The following is a 16,434-nucleotide window of genomic DNA, read 5'->3' on the forward strand; positions in this document are numbered from 1 at the left end:
CAAGAGATAAATGTGAAAATACGTATACTAAGAAGCAGGTAATATTGTTGTACAAGGCAGGAAAACACCATGCAAATCGGGGAAGTGACGGATCTAACTCAGGGGCTTAATATAAATAAAGGTCGAAGAAACAGGGACACGGCATGTCATCCGCTACAAGCCTCAAAGTTAGCTCTGCACAGGCACGTCGGTAGGACCTAAAGGTGTCAGGGAGGCGAGGCAGGACAGCCACCTTGGTCAGGTCACTTTAGAGCAAGACCCTGGGGAGGGATCCAGTTGCCCCGTCTGAGCTGAGGAAAAGAAGCAATTTTGCCCTTGTCCCTGAGAGCAACACTCAACTTAAATGTCTTGGTCAACATTAGAGAGCTGAGAGCATCCTGGGCCTTTTAAGTGTCCTCATTCTCAGGCCAGTGCTTTCAACACTGGCCCAGGGCTGCCAGTTCTTCAGCATCTGCACACAGCAGAAGGAGAAGGCACCGTGTGTATTAGCGAGGCAGGGTGAACTCAGAAGCCAGGGTGACAAAGCTGTGGTCCCAAAAATATGCGATAGCAAATGGATGAAAAGGAACAGGTAAAACTTGAAACAAATAAAGGTTTTGAGGAAAAAAGGTGACAGGATGCTGCCAGAGGGCCAGTGTCGCTGTCAGCTGACTTGCTGCTGAGCAAGGCTTTTGTACTTGCCTGAGGGAAAGGATCGGCTGATGCGAGCAACACGTTTTCCGGCTTGAGGTCACAGTGAACGATATTTTTAAAGTGAAGATGCCGTAAAGCCACAAGTATCTATAAAGAAGAAAATCATCAACATCATTTTATTTGGGTCTACCAGTTTATTTCAAAATGTTTTCTACTGGGACATAAATAAAGGGCCAAGAGAAAACACACAATGAACAGTTTAGGTTCTTTATGCTCAAGACACTGAAATGAGCTAGAGCAACATAGCAGGTTCTAATGGAACTTCAGTGGAAAAAGTAGATTATGTTATTCCTACAGCAACCAAGACAGGTGGAGATCAAAGAACGCAATAATATGTGACGGGGATGCCCATTCTTGAATATTTTCAAAGAATCAGGACTCGGCCACTGTGCAATTTAGAATTTCATGAGTAGGTTTAACCCATGGGCCCGCATACACATCACTCATTTGGTCTACCAGACTCCAGATACCACAGATATAAAGTAGATAATACAATAAGTCATTGGGACCTTTTTGAGTGCAGTCTAGACTTTGGAGCGTGGCACTGAACAACACGCTTAGAAAGCTGCAGTTAGCCAGTGATAACATTTGATATTAAATATTATCTTTTTTTCTGTCTCTAACTGATTTCTTACCTGAGTAATTAAAAACTTCGTTATGTGCTCTGGCAACCTGCCCTTTTCACTTGACAAGATCATCTCCAGCATGTCTCCATGGAGTTTTTCCATAACAACAAACACTCTTTCAGGCGTCTCAAACATACACTCCAAATTTACAACACCAGGGTGATGAAGGTTCTATTAAAGATAAATAAAGCACTTGAAGAAAATGAGTTTTTTGATACCGTCTGGCAAGCTCGTTGATGATACAAAACTCTTCAAGCTTAAAGCTATGGAGAAACCCACACTTAAGATTTTTAACACCTCTAAATTCCACATGTGCTGCCTTATATTTTTGAAATTCTAATGTCTCCAAAAAATACATCTTTACTCTCTATGCATAGCGAAATTATTTTTCCTATGCTAAAAATCCAAGTTCCAGCACAGTGAATTGCTAAATAGGTTTTAATTAGAATACCATATTGAGAGATGTGTAATTTCTTAGGATCATCTCCAATATTAAGCATACTATCCTAAATAAGCATACCAGGCCATCTCTACACACTTGGTAGAAATTTCATGTAGAACAGAAAAGATGAACTTCGTATGCGTGCTTCCGACTGCACTGATGACGCACATTAGTCAAAACTTTTTGGAACTGCTCTGCTACTGGAGGCTGCGGTAGTTTGCTACAGAAGCTCTTATACAGAGCGAAGATCGCCATGAAAACAGCAAAAAAAAAATTATTATTAAGTCCTTGCTTTGTCCAAGACACCATGCTACATGGGAATCCTGCATGGCTCTTAAGCACTCAATAAATATTTCCACAATAAAGCAATGGCTAACAACAATAGGCTGCATTTAGCTCAACATGCTAATTGTCATACACGTCAAGCAAAATTACTGTTAACATTAGATGGGCCCTTGTAAGGATGCTTAAGTGCGAATGTTGATCTGTGGTCATCAGTAAAAGTCTTTGATCATTTGACCTTTACGTTTTTTTCTGTGCACAATAACAAAAATCCTAATATTAAAAAAACTGTTATATATTCCACTTATATTTCAATGAGAAACAGAAAAAAAAATCATCATAAACAAAACTACCTGAATAAAAAAATATGGACTAACTTAAATGTGCTAACAGCTGAACAGAGAAAAAAAATAAATGCTTTATTTTAGAAAAAAAAATCTCAGAGGGATAAAATTGTATGTAAAATGAAATTTTTACAAACACGTGAAACCTGAAATGGCTCACTGTTCAGAGCTCACAGATGGATGCTGGGTGGTGAGCAGCAGAAGGGGTTGTGGGTGAATCTGCGTTGTCATCATCCTCCGCGCTACCCACTGGCAAGGAAAGTCTGGCAACAACTGGATATGGAGCCCTGCTATGGTTAGCAGATGCTCCTAGGATGATAACCTGCCTCTCAGGCTGCCCTTCCACTACCATGGAAATTTCGGTGTCTGCCTCAGACATCTGATGGGTCTTTTTGATTCTGATGCCTTGGGGTCCAATCATGCAGCATAAAGCGGTCATGGAATAGCAAGTTTGTGAATGTGGTCGGAGCAGATGCCTGCACATCTACCCAATAGCCTTTCACCTCTAGAGGGCTGGAATCATTGTTCTTGAAACTGTCACATTGTTAACTGGTCAAGTCTGGCTACTTCAGACAGACTAGGCCTCCAGAGTTATTCTCTCCTGGTCACAACTGAAGCACATGGAAAGAGGGTGGGATTAACAAAGTTCGCACTCGCATTATTCTTACCTTATCTGTCCTGATTGCCTATAAACGCGGCCAGATAACTAGTTGGCTTTGACCATTATGGGAGCACCAGATCCTCAGGTGGGAGACTCTCATTAATGACTGCATATATCCCTGGAATACCAGTGATAGCATTGTTCATACCTGGACCTGTGCCCAGGCTGTCTCATTTCTTTTTCCTTATATCACCTTCTCTGATAGAGAAGTCACACCAGCTGGACAGACCATCAGCCTCTGGGTGTCCAGGTGTCTCAGCTGTCCTCTTTTAAATCAACATTCATAGCAGAAGCTTTAAGGATGACATGAGAGTCCAGCCTGAGTTGTGCTTCTCCTGGGACAAGTCCATTATGAGATAAGCCAAGTGTGCCTTTCTCTTTCGAGCATCTTCTTAACTGATTCTCTTTTCTATTTACTCTAACTTTAAGCACTTAAGCAGTGTTCTGGGGGATTTGGCTTCCTTAAATGGCCAAGGCCTTGTTGTCTGGGTGGGGTACAGGAACAATGAAGAGGAAAGAAGCAGACCAACAGAAGCAGGCAGCCAGGCAAGGGGGTCCCCTGTGTGTAGACAGAGGAAAAACTAGAGTGTGAAGGAGATTAAGGTTATAGGAGAGCAACCTTAGGGGGTCCAGGAAGGACAGGGGAGGACAGAGTGCTGCTGTTCAGTCTGTTGCTTCTGCTGACCTTGTCTTAGACTGTGAAGGCTGGCAGAGAAGAAGAAGTCAGCAGATGACCAGGAAGCTCTCCTACCTAAATTATCCTAATATATAAGCAATGTCAACCCTCATGTGACTCTACCTGTATTCATCTAAGGATGGGAGTTCTTAGAGGTACTAAAGTCCTTCATCCAATATTCCTTTTTCCTTCTCCCTACTCTACAACATGACTTGAGAACCTATAAAGAGGGTAAGACTTCTATATGTGTTTCTCTAATTGCTGCATTCCCAGAATGTTCTAGGCCAAAAGCATGCAATGGATTAATGAGATTGTTCACTGTCAACTGTTTTGTGCCATGTTCACTGTAAACTCTGAAGGACTCTACAAATGTCCTCTAATAGCATCTTTATGAAAACGGTAAGGGAAAATTTTGCTATTTCTTGATAAAGGACTTTGAATATAGTTAGGTATATATAGATTTAAAAAATATATATATTCAATGGGGCTGGCCCAGTGGCATAATGGTTAAGTTCACACACACTGTTTCAGTGGCCTGGGGATTGTGGGTTGGGATCCCAGGCATGGACCTGGCACCACTCATCAGGCCATGCTGTGGCGGCATCCCACATAAAATAGAGGGAGACTGGCACAGATGTTACCTCAGCAACAATCTTCGTCAAGCAAAGAGAGGAAGATTGGCAACAGATGTTAGCTCAGGGCCAATCTTCCTCAACAACAACGACAACAACAACGACAACAACAACAACAACAAAATATATACAAATATATTTAATGAACACATTGACCTAACAGCCATGTATATACAACTGGTAAAAAAATATGTTTTAGAAAAGTTTAAACTCATATGTTTGTTGCACTTGGCCCTTGCTCTTTTACAAAAATCCTTATGCTTTATAGGTTTGCTAAAGAATACATTGAGTAGTAGCTGAAAAGTCTTTCCAACAGCAAAATGACCTTATTTTTTCTGCATGGCTGATATATAAGAAGTTGATATTTTTTAAGTTTATTATGTATGGTTGAGAGAAGGCCACCATAGATTCCTACTCATGAGCTGTATTTTTTTGCCTTGAACCCAATGACCAAACTTGTTTTTACATTCAACAGCAACAAAAGGAAAAAATATAAAAAAATCATGCCTTATTTATCCAAATTCTCTATACTATACTGATGAAAAGTATTTCCTTAGCCTAGAGAAGACAATCTTTAAAGACTGGAAATAGAAAAAAATTAAAGCTATTATTTTCTATTATCATGCGTAATTCATACTACTTTTTTAATACCTTAAGGGCAACTCTAAGCTTTAACTAAAGTGGTCCATGTGACTGGCTCACAATTTTAATTTTCTAACTAAAGAAGTGTGGAATAGCTTCTCAACCTTTTCCTCCTAATGTCTAAAGTAACTGAATTAATTTAAAAATGACTTGACGACTACAACATGAGCTATGGCATGGTAGTATTCAGAGAGAACTTTTGCTAACTTCTCAGGCCTACCTCAGGAATTCGGATAATAAATTTCATGGCAAAGTAAGCTACTACAGGACTCTCTGGCCATCTGTTGGTTGCATTTAAGTAATTTAATTTTCAGGAAATGAAACATTTGGTCAAGTACAGGAAAGAATAATGTCCATTCACACATAACAGATTGATGACATATCCATGGGGTGAATAGGTTGTTTCAAAGTCTAGGAGGAAATGCTATTTGAAGAGCAAGACAAAAATGTCCCTGACTCGAGTTGCCTAAAGAATTCTTATGTAATCAATGGAAACTAGTCACCCAAAGCAAAGGCTTTTACAAAAGTAACAATATTCTGTAAATAAAAAAAAGAAATAAAGATTTAACTAATTTAAACTTTTAGCTTATGTGTATATTCTATTTTATGTTATATTTTTCGGATTCCTATTAAATAATATTTCATGTGTACTTATAGTGTTTAATACTAATAGTTTTGCTATCCTGTAAATCTGGAGTTTAGAATTCATTCCATATATTTAGCTGTGATAAGTTAATGTCATATTTTCCCCTTCTTTCTTCTACTTTTAGGATTATTATGCTCAAACATAGGAGATGTGGAAAAGAGGAAAATTAGAATCAATATATCTTTTAAACAGGTTATTTAGGAGCAATTCAGGCTTAATATGAAAACTTCTGACTACTTTTCTATGAAATGACTAAATGATTTAGCTCATATTGAGAGAGAAAGAAATAAACTTAAAAGAAACGAATTCAGGATTTAAATTCTAAACGGCAGGCAGAGCAGAAGGAAGAATATTCCATTACACGGTGGTGTGCGTGTGGCGGTGAGTGAGGTCCCTTTCTTGGAGGTATAGCACTGTGGCAACGGCTTTGTTGATTCTCATTCCTGCCACTTCGCCAGGGTTGAGAGAAAAGCACAACATCTTATCCATTTTCGAATCACAATCTCTTACAATTTATGCTTCATTTAGTGGTCCTAGAAATCAGAATCACCTAATGCCTTATGAAGGGAAAATAGTGAGTAATTCTCTGACAGATGCTAAAAATGCCATTGTGTAGAGAACAGAGGATTATAAAAAGTCTTGTTAAAGATAATACCCAAATTGATAAGGTAGGCTCAGCTATCTCTTCTAAATTCCAGACTCCAACTGTCTTTTGGGTATGTTCACTTAAGGAAAACATGTCCAAGAATGGAATTGATGTCTTTCCCTCCAAACTTACTCTTCTAGTGTTTCCTCCCTTGGTAAATTGCCAGCCACCTAGGTCAGAAACCTGAGAGTCATCCTAAATAGGTACTTCTCTCTCACTTCCAACAACCAAATGGTGTCTGAATCTAACAGAGTCCACCTCCTTCACTTCTCTCACGCTGATGCCTCACCATCATCCTCACCGTTACTGCTTTGGGCCTTTTGAGCCTTATCTCTTTCGTAGGGATCTGCCACAGCCTTCCGACTGATCTCCTTGTCTTAGGTCTGGCTCTCCTCCAAACCTTCGTCAAAGGGCTGCCACTAGGATCTTCCCAAAGGTGATTCTGATCATACCATCTTGCTTTCAAGTCCATAAGAAAATCCCCACCAGCTTCAGGAGGAGGTGCACCCCTTTAGCAAGGCACAAGGGGCCCTTTACTATCGTCTCCTTTTCCCCCACCCACCCAAATATCTCCAGCTTCTTCTCTTCTTCTCCCACGTGTCTACCCTTCTCTCTAGGCAGACTGAACTATTTTCAGAACAAGCCACGCTCTTTCTTTCCTTTGTATGGATTCATAGGTACTGTTCTCTCAGCCTGAACCAGGCTGTTGGCCTGGCCAGAATACTCAGCTGTCAGGAAGCTTTCATGGCTCTTCCAGTCTCACTTGGACGTCTCTGTTCTCATAGTCTTTGGTACAATTCTCTTTCATAACAGTTAACACATTATCTTTAGTTACTGAACCTATGTGTCTTACCTACAAGAGTAAAAGCTCTTTAAGGCCAATACTGTATTGATTATGTTCCCAGTCAATGTAAGCCTACTGCCTGGTACATATTAAATGCCCAACACAAGTTTGTAAACTTAACTGAAAGATGAATTCCTTTATCTCCTTACTTTTCAGCACATGAATGATATTCTTTAAGATTTGAATGATTTTATTGAAGAAATGCTAATACATGTATGACATATTTAATGACAGTACATTTTGCATCAAATATGATATAAGCTGATATCCTCTCTTCAGAAAAAAATACAGGCCATGACTCCTTCGCTTGAATTCACTTGAATCTGCTGGTAAGCAATCTCAGGATTCTGATGATGACTAATACGATTATAAGCAATGATTTCATGACAAATACCAATATATGGATGTGAATATCAGAAATGCCACCATTGGTAGGAGTTGCAAAATGATTTCCTAAAGTTCAAAGGGTATAACAAAGATGTGCTGGTGGTTTTCAGGTACCACTCCTTCAAAATACACAAATTTTGGCCACTGCTTTTGTAAATACTTTAGCATATTTAATAGGAAGAAACATATAATTTCCTATGCTCTAGGTCCTTCCTTTGTATTTATTGTATACCTAGCTCTTGCTAAGGAGAAACTCCTAGCTTCAGCTCAGTCTCAAAGGCTAATAGGAAACAGTCACCAGCAAGAGATAACCAAGGCAGCAGCAGCTAAAGGTCACAGTGAGGATATTCCTTTTAAATTACCCCTTTCCCCTCATGCCAACTGTCCTTATGTGAATTGTGAAAACCTAATTTCCCATGATTTCATTATTGTCCTGAAGATGAGAAATAAGCCCTGAAAATGGCCTATTCAGATGATAATGATCACTGTACTTTAGCTCCTTACTTAGAAAAGGCCTTTCAACTCCCTTCTCCTTCATTCTTGATTTAGCCCAGGACATGTATGGGGACAAGGACAGCCTTGAGGCCTGGGGCATATTTCAGGAGACACTGACTGAGTTTGAATTCCAGCTCTGCCACTTCCTGGCTCCTGACCTCCATTTCTTCATATGCAAAACGGGATAATAAAGTGTGTCTAATCTTGTAATACAACTGAGACTTAATATTTAATGTATACAAAATACTTGGAATTGTGCCTGAAACACAGTAAAAGTGAGTTGTTATTATTATCAGGCAGATTTTCAATGATCTTTAAAAGATCTGGGTCACACTTCCCTCTTTAGTTTAATAACTGAAAGTTTACACTAAGTGGCAGAAAAGAACATCTCCTTTGGCCTCTCACCTAATGGAGGCTACGTCAGGTTAAGTATGAACTGCTCCAAACTCACATCTTCTAGTTTGTCCTGCCCCACCTTTCCCCTTACTGTGTTTTTGAACTTCAGTGACGGCAGAGGGGCTTCGACTCTGAGGTCACCCAGGTGAAGCTGTGTGTTGCACCACATGAAAGCCTCCCTGGCCCAGAGTGAGGATGGGCATCGTCGGATTGTAGCGTGGGATTGTGTTTCCATTTTACGTTCAGCCAGAGAAACTCTACGACTTTGATAGGCTCATACTTCACTAGTTATCTTTCAGGAGGTAGCATTTGTTGGGGGAATTTCATCTGTAAAATTTTAGAACTGCACATGGATATGAACCTAGAACAAAATAAATAAAGCTAACATATACCGTGAGAAGAATAAATGCACACGATATTACTTCAACAACAAAGACCAGATATAACAATCCACGCTCTGTGGCTAGGGGTCACTGGCTGACATTTGGACCAACGGGGCCACAATCCAATTTAACCCATTAGAGTCCAGGAACTCTGAAATGTGCAGATCATTGCTGGTAAGAATTGTTTTCTCATACCATCCATCTGAACTACGTAGGGTGTGATGTTACTTTTGTCGTGGCGTGAATTAGCACCGATTGAGCCTGGTTTAATATAGTTCAAAATTTTGTGGGAGGAATAATAAGCTGAAGCATCTTCATTAACTGCTAACAACAATACACATATTGTGCCTGGGTACCAAGAAAGGGACTCAGTTTTTAGGTGGTTAGCTTGTCATGCACAATTTACCATTACACGTTTTTCATCTTAAATTAGCTATAAGTCATATGAATTCTATTAAATAATACTGGTCCAAGAAATTTTTTTTAAATGACTAATTCAATGTTTGCATAGCAGAAAAACCAACTGAGGCTTGATAACTTCTGTATTCATGTATACCCATAGACCTATCTACACACCTCTCAGTCATTCTGCACTTCATCAATTCTGGAAATGCTTTAATCTAGCTTTAGATCCTTGGGGTTGCTGCAGACATACCATAAACATACTGTGTCCTCTCCTTTTCCTGTAGAAGGTGGAGAAGCTAAATGCAGATGGGGAGAAGGAGTATGCAGAAAACAACACTTAAAAAACCCTCTCATCATCTCCCACATAGTTCCAGCCTTTCTTGATTTTTCACCAGGTAGAAATAGTACACAAATATGTGATATTTTCAACTTATCACCGGGCATCTTTCAGATTAGAGGTATGAATGGAAAATTTTAGAAACAAAATCTAGATTTCCTAAACCCACCATCTGGATTCATACACAAATTTCATCGGATCAATGTTTGTATATGGCTAAAATTAGCACTGTAATTTTGGGGGTGGGGGGAGTGATTTTTATCAAGAGATCTTGGGAAAGACCCTCAAACAGCAAGGATCTTGTATGCACCCCAGTGCCCACCCCTAAACTCCAACCAAGGCCAGAGTTTCAAGTTGAATTTAGGAAAAAGGATGTAATATTTGAGAACCAGCAGCAAAGGCTTCAAAGACAGAAAATTAATAACTGACATCTTTAAAAAAAATCAGTATTAGTAAACATTCTACCTATAAAGCTTGACCCCCTTCCCTCCAGCCATTACTCAGCTAGTGTTTAGGAGAAAGTCAAGAATTAAAAGTACGGCTTGTTAAAATAAGGAAATTGGAATTCGTAGAGGAAGATGTGTTTATTGTATATAAAAGTTGAAAAATGGATCAAACATCTGGAATTTTAAAAATTTCCTATCAAATGCACAGCAATGGAGACACATCTGGAACACTTTTTTATTTCCTGTTAATCTACCTGGCTGGAAACACGAACACATAAATCCAATCTCATTGTGGTGTTAGATTTAAAGCGTAATTTTTAACAAATCATATCACTGCAGCCCAGTTTCTATATTTAGATGTCAGCATTCCAGAAAGCATAACGTTCTATTATAATGTTCAATGATCTGTGCAGACACATAATTCTTCTGATCTCTTATATATGTACTAGATAATGGGACCTGGAGTGACTATATAGGGTGTACTGGACAGGGTTAGAAGACAGAACACTATTTGCAAAAAGGTCAGTTGGTGATATCTTACTTTTTTGTATGGGTTCTGTGGCCAAATGCAATAAACTGGCATATTCTCAAAATGAAACAAGTTCTTAATTATGGAGCTTCCCAGAATCTTTAATAAGTGAAAGACTATATTCACTTCCAAGACATGGATGACCTAGATAGAGTACACAATATTTTCTAAACTGTCTTAAAGAGGACACCCCCAGCCCCTTAACCCCCTTCCCTGAAGGAACTCAGAAGATTAGCGTTTTTCCAAAAGTATATTGGGAAACTGATTTAAAAAACACTTTGTCTACTATTTAATTTAGTCCCCCCAAAACATTCCTGTGAAGCAAGCAAATCAACTCAGATAAATTCTAATCCATAAATAAGGAAATCAAGGTTAAAAGAGATTTACCAAAACCAGAAAAGTTTTGACTTGGAACCTGGCCTTCTGACACTAACTTCACTATGACTAACTTCTTATCAAACACAATATCTATTCGGAAAATTTTCTAAGTTTGTTTTTCGTTTTCTCATAATAGATCTTTGTTTTCTTTTTTCCTGTATTTTAGACATGTATACACATAATCCATGGGCTTTATTTTTTGGAACATTCAGAAGATGACAAGATTACCTTAGAGAAGCAAAACATGTCTTGTCTTAAAGCGACAATTTCATGAAAATTCTTCATGCAATAAAATACAAAGAAAGAAAGATTTGAAGAAATACGATAAACACATTAGATGGAAAAACAGAAGTGTAAACCAATCTCTCACACACACTAAAAGAGAAAGTACTCAAATTTTGCATATTTTTCTCTAAAGAAAGAAAAATTGATTCCTTTATGAATTAAAAAAAATCATCTGTTTGCAAAAATTTTCATTTTCCCACCCACACTTAGCAACATTATTCTCTGGTTTTCTATAATGATTATCTCTTCTCCACCTACTCTTGATCATCTTTTTAGACTAAGAGAACAGAGCCACATATTTACAAGATATATATATTTAATCTTACTCCATGAAGACAAATTACCATGTTTTTTAGACAAAAAGGAACAAAGGTAAGGAATACTCTATTGTCTTATTGGCATGCACTGCAATTCTGTACCCCTCTGGTTCCTTCAGTTGTGGCTACATCATTTGTTCAACAAATAGTTACTGAGTGCCACCCAGGGCCCAGGCACATGTTAAGACATGTTTAGCCCTATCGGAAGCTTTGAGTCAACCATGTTCTTTGTTATGATGAAATTATATGTCTCTAGGTTCTCTATTTAGGGAATTCAACGTCAAGTTATTTGAACTTATTCCTAGGAGCTAGACTTATAATCCAGTTCTGGCAATACTAGTAATATCTAATAAGTATGGAACCTTTACTATGTGCCAGGTACTGCCAAGAGGTTCACAAAATCATCACATTTGATTCTCATAACATCTCTAAGAGGTTTTCCAGGTAAGGAAACTGAGCTCTTAAGAACTCTTAAATACAAGTATTTGAACCCAGGCAGTCTAACTCCAGCACCTATGCTCCTAAAACACTATGCTATACACCGCCTTAATTCTTTCCAAATCCATTTAGGACCCGGGGCCTGCCTGTTCTATCTGGTATGCTTCAGGGGTCACACTGCTGAAGCCTCCTCACCACGATCTCACAACCCATCAAGGCATGTTGTCTGGATTTCTGAATGCTGCCTGTTGCCAGTCTTCTCACCACAGTGTCCCCTATACCTGTTGGAACATCCACCTGGACACCTGGCCTTGATGATTTGGATTCCCTATCTTCCTGACTGGCAGTACTTCTTCCCTCCAGCTTATTCTATTTTTTTAGCCCATGTACCACCTGTGTTGTTCTGTGCTACCAAATTCCCTCTTGATCTTGAGGTTCCACTGTCTTTAGAAGTATCACTCTGATGTGTTCTCTGATTTCCTTTGCACCCAATGCCCAATTTTTTCCCTAGGGGCTCAGCTTTTGAGACAGCCTGTAACATCTGGAACACTGAGCAGCTACTCTACACTTGCTCCTTTTCAAATACTGTAATTTTCTAATTAAAGCCTAAAATTTAATGACTTATTTATACAGAAGGTATTATAACAAAGGCCCTGAGAAAGAATTTTTGGAAAAACAGTATGTGATTTAAGACAATTTTGTCAAATGTTAATCAATTACCTGTAATGTCTTTACTACTGTGGTAGGCATTGTAGAAGCTGAAAAAAATAAGGCATTGCTGAAACCTTCAAGTTGCTTATAATTCTATCACATAATAAGCATTTGATAAGTATTAAAGTAATATGTTATATTAAGACTAGAAACCACAGGAGATATGGAAACCAGCAGGAGACAGTCAGGGAAAACTGGTGGATCCTGAAGATCAATCAAACATGGATGAGCCAAGCACATCAAGATGGGAATCCGAGCTTGGAATTAAAAGCTGAGCAATGGCCAGAGGTTAAGAGTATGAAAAGGACGACAACTTGAAGAGAAATGACTCAGTTGAATAGGAGAGACAGGGTCCAGTGAGATTGCCTATAGTAGTAAAAGCCAGGAAAAGTAGATATATTTGATGAAATAAGAAAAAGAAAACTACTACACTTGGGTGGGATGGAAACCCACTAAAGACTCATCGAGTTGTGACCTTCAGGATGGACCAGGGAAAAGGGTGGCCAGGAAGACGATAACATAGTGGGGTGAGTGGGAAGACCCAGCTATCAGGAATAACATCTGTTGCAGTAACCATGACACGAATTTAAAAGCCTGGTCTAGGCTAGCAGCAACAGAAATGCTAAGGTTGCAGCCAAGGTGACATTAGAGAAAGAAAGAAAAGAAATGGTGGCGTTTTGACTGTCACTACTAGCTGGAAATAGCCCCGTACAATGCTTTCTTGCTTTTAAACTTTCTTCTCTACAATATATCATCCCCAAATACTGATCTGATCATAATTTCTTTTTCAAAACTTTTCAATAATTCACCATCACTCAAGCATAAGAAAATCCAATTAACTTGGCAATATCTAAGGTTCTCCATGAACTCATACAAAAGCCACTTCCTGGTCTTATTGCACACTCTGTCCCACCACAGCATCATCAAACTAAGGAAGGCATACTCTTGGGGAACAGGAAGATTTTTAAGATTTCTATGAGTAGAAGGCTACTTTTAAGAAAATCTGTTTTGTTTATATCTGTATCCCTACTGCCTGGAACACGGTGGGCACTCAATAATTATACTTTGAATGAATTATAATCATCCATACATACTCTTCTAATACAGATCTCTTCTCATACAGAGCTGTCTGAGAATATGCTGGCAGTGTTCAAATTGCCCGTCTCCAAGTTTCCTTTCACAATATTTTTTCTCCCACTTTCCAAAAGGAGGGTATGCTTCTCACACATTCCAAATGTTACTAGGGTGCCTTGCCTTGGGGAGGAAAATCCTCTGGGACAAAAATAAAGGGAAAATTTGAAATACTGTGTTGCTGTGAAGTGAGTGAATGACCCTAATAACATGGAAACCCATTCTTTTGCAACTTAGCTTCTAATTCATGCTTTTACTAAAATCAGAGAAGGATTTAATGGATTTACTAAGAGAGAGAAGATTAAAATGAATTTCTGAAGATAAATCACTATTTGTGTTTTTCTTTTTTTGGCTTACAACTTGGCTCCCACAGTTTTAAAAAAGGAATAAAATTGTCGCTGAACTCTAATTCAAAGAACAAGTAATATTCACCCACCAATTTATGAACTAAATTTAAAAATCAACCTCATTAATAAATGTATTTTCAGTCACATTTTACTTTTTATGTTTAACAAGCATAGATCAAAATTTGTAGCATATTTATCTTGCTGGAAAAAAGCTTCTACTACTAACAATTGTAATGATAACTTAATCCAGGAGAATGCTTTAAACATTGAAGGTGTTGTAATCAAGAAATTTTAAAATGTATACTTATTTTTATTGGAAATAGTTATTGAGGGACCAATAAAAGACACTCAAGTATAAAAACTCATTGCACTGGAATACAATTCTTTGGGAAAAGTGTAACATATTCAAAGAAAACAAGGACTGTTGTAAAATATACTATTGTTAAAGAAGAGCCTATTCATGTATTTTTTTAAATGACTGAAAAAGAATCAAATGTCTATGATATTTAGATTCTAAATGCATACATTTAAAGGAGTGACATAGCTTTATTTTCAACTATCAATATTTTCAATACAGGACAAAACTAAAATTCTTTAAACTTCTAAAAAAAGAGTTCTAGCTGTCAACTCAAAAATACACAAGCAGGTACAAAGCTGTCTAGAATTCTTTTCAAGGACACATGAGAAAAATGTTTGAGGGCCACTCTTCTAGAATGATCTAAAATCTTCCACTCATTTTCCATAGATTATTTATGTTACTAAGATGGCCCTTTAGCCTAATAACCCTTTCCAACATTTCTTTGGTTATCAAAAACCTATGAGTCTTTCAAGAACAGTAAAAGATAAGCTTCCCCACCATTCAATTGACTTCACTCATGGTACTTTTTCTGAACGTATCAGTTAGTGAGTCAGAATTCCAACCCCCACCACCCACTCCCATTACCATTTTGTTTTTTCAGGTCGAAAAAGGTGAGTTCCTTGTTTTGATAAGAAACATAAAATGAGGCCATGAGGGCTTTCAAAGAACAAAGCACATATGATCTTTGTTAACTAACCAACCCGATAACCATTAATAGTAAATGCAGACTTTTGCCACCTGGTTGGACATTATGAATGCCATCTTATGTGACAGGATAGTGTTTCCATAGAATTTTAATTCAACAAATATTCATTTAACAAATATTTGCTAAACACCTAACGTGTGCCAGGAACAATTTCTGATGTTCGGGATATATTAGTAAACGAAACAGTGATATCTGCCCTCCTGATGTGCATATTCTAGTGGAGGGGCTGGGTTGGGGCGGGGAGAGGAAACCACAACACAGCTAATAAACAAAATTCTATACTAGGCTAGAAGGTGAGAAATGCTACGGAAAATAGAAAACATAGATCAGAGTAAGAGGGGTACGGGGTAGGGATGGGGAGAGGGTTTGAGCAGGCTGTAGTTTTAAATAGGGTGTGAGAGGGGTGCTTATACAGTTGGTGTGATATCTGGCCAAAGACTCAAAGGAGGTGAGCTTGAACTTCACTGTCTCTCGACACTGAGTTAGAATCTTTCCTGAGAGGCTAATATATCTGACAATGGTAAAAAGGGCTCAAACAGTTTTTTTCTTTGTTTTTAATTGGGGGACATGATGAGTTCCCTATTTTTGATGAACAAATTTTGAAACAACTGGCAACTTTATGATAAAGTATGAACTCCTGAACCCGGTATCTGCATATAATTAAGCCAAGCCTTAATAAGACTCATCGCACAGGTTATATGATTGCAAGCTCAACACGGAGATATTGGCAAACTCTGACTGAAGGTATACCTGAGTGACACAAGTTAAAGACCCATGACAGCAAGGACCTGTGTGCCTGTCCCCGCTGTAGCCACTGGACTTAGAGCAGTGCTTAGCTCAGGGTATGTACTCAACAAAGGTGAATTTGTTGAATGAAGAATGGTTGGGGACAGTGGAGATGAGAGATAAATGACGAGGATTTTGAGCTATCTGGCCATAATATGAGAACTGTTGGACCTCTTCATATGCTTATGGGGCAGAATTTGACTTTCACCCTAACCAAACTCTTTCTAGAAAACTACATTATAATGAAAATTTTTGCCAATTGTATGTTTATTGCATCTGAGTTGTTGATTGCATCTAATCTTTTAGAAGAGAAGATGGGAGTCAGTTTATGCTGAGATGTATTTTGTTTTTCTACCTTACTATAGAGTCGGCAGCTGATAATGTATTGACAGGCTCAGGAGAGCCCACTAAAGAGCCTATACACAGAAAATTAGACCTTCTGCGGCAGTTGTGATAAAAATGTAG

General features: G+C 38.4%; 1 protein-coding gene across 2 annotated transcripts in view; it reads right to left on the minus strand.

Moving 5' to 3' along the window:
- PRKD1 (protein kinase D1) overlaps nt 1-16,434 on the minus strand; it is a 286,730-nt gene that overhangs the window by 19,924 nt on the left and 250,372 nt on the right. For both annotated transcript variants that reach the window (XM_070628547.1, XM_008521900.2), the window contains 2 exons: nt 1,329-1,490; nt 682-780 (listed from right to left, as the gene is read on the minus strand). In XM_070628547.1, the coding sequence (XP_070484648.1) occupies nt 682-780; nt 1,329-1,490 (261 nt within the window). The remainder of the gene's footprint in view (nt 1-681; nt 781-1,328; nt 1,491-16,434) is intronic.

This window comes from Equus przewalskii, chromosome 1 (assembly GCF_037783145.1).
Source record: "Equus przewalskii isolate Varuska chromosome 1, EquPr2, whole genome shotgun sequence".
NCBI classification, from domain to species: Eukaryota; Metazoa; Chordata; class Mammalia; order Perissodactyla; family Equidae; genus Equus; species Equus przewalskii.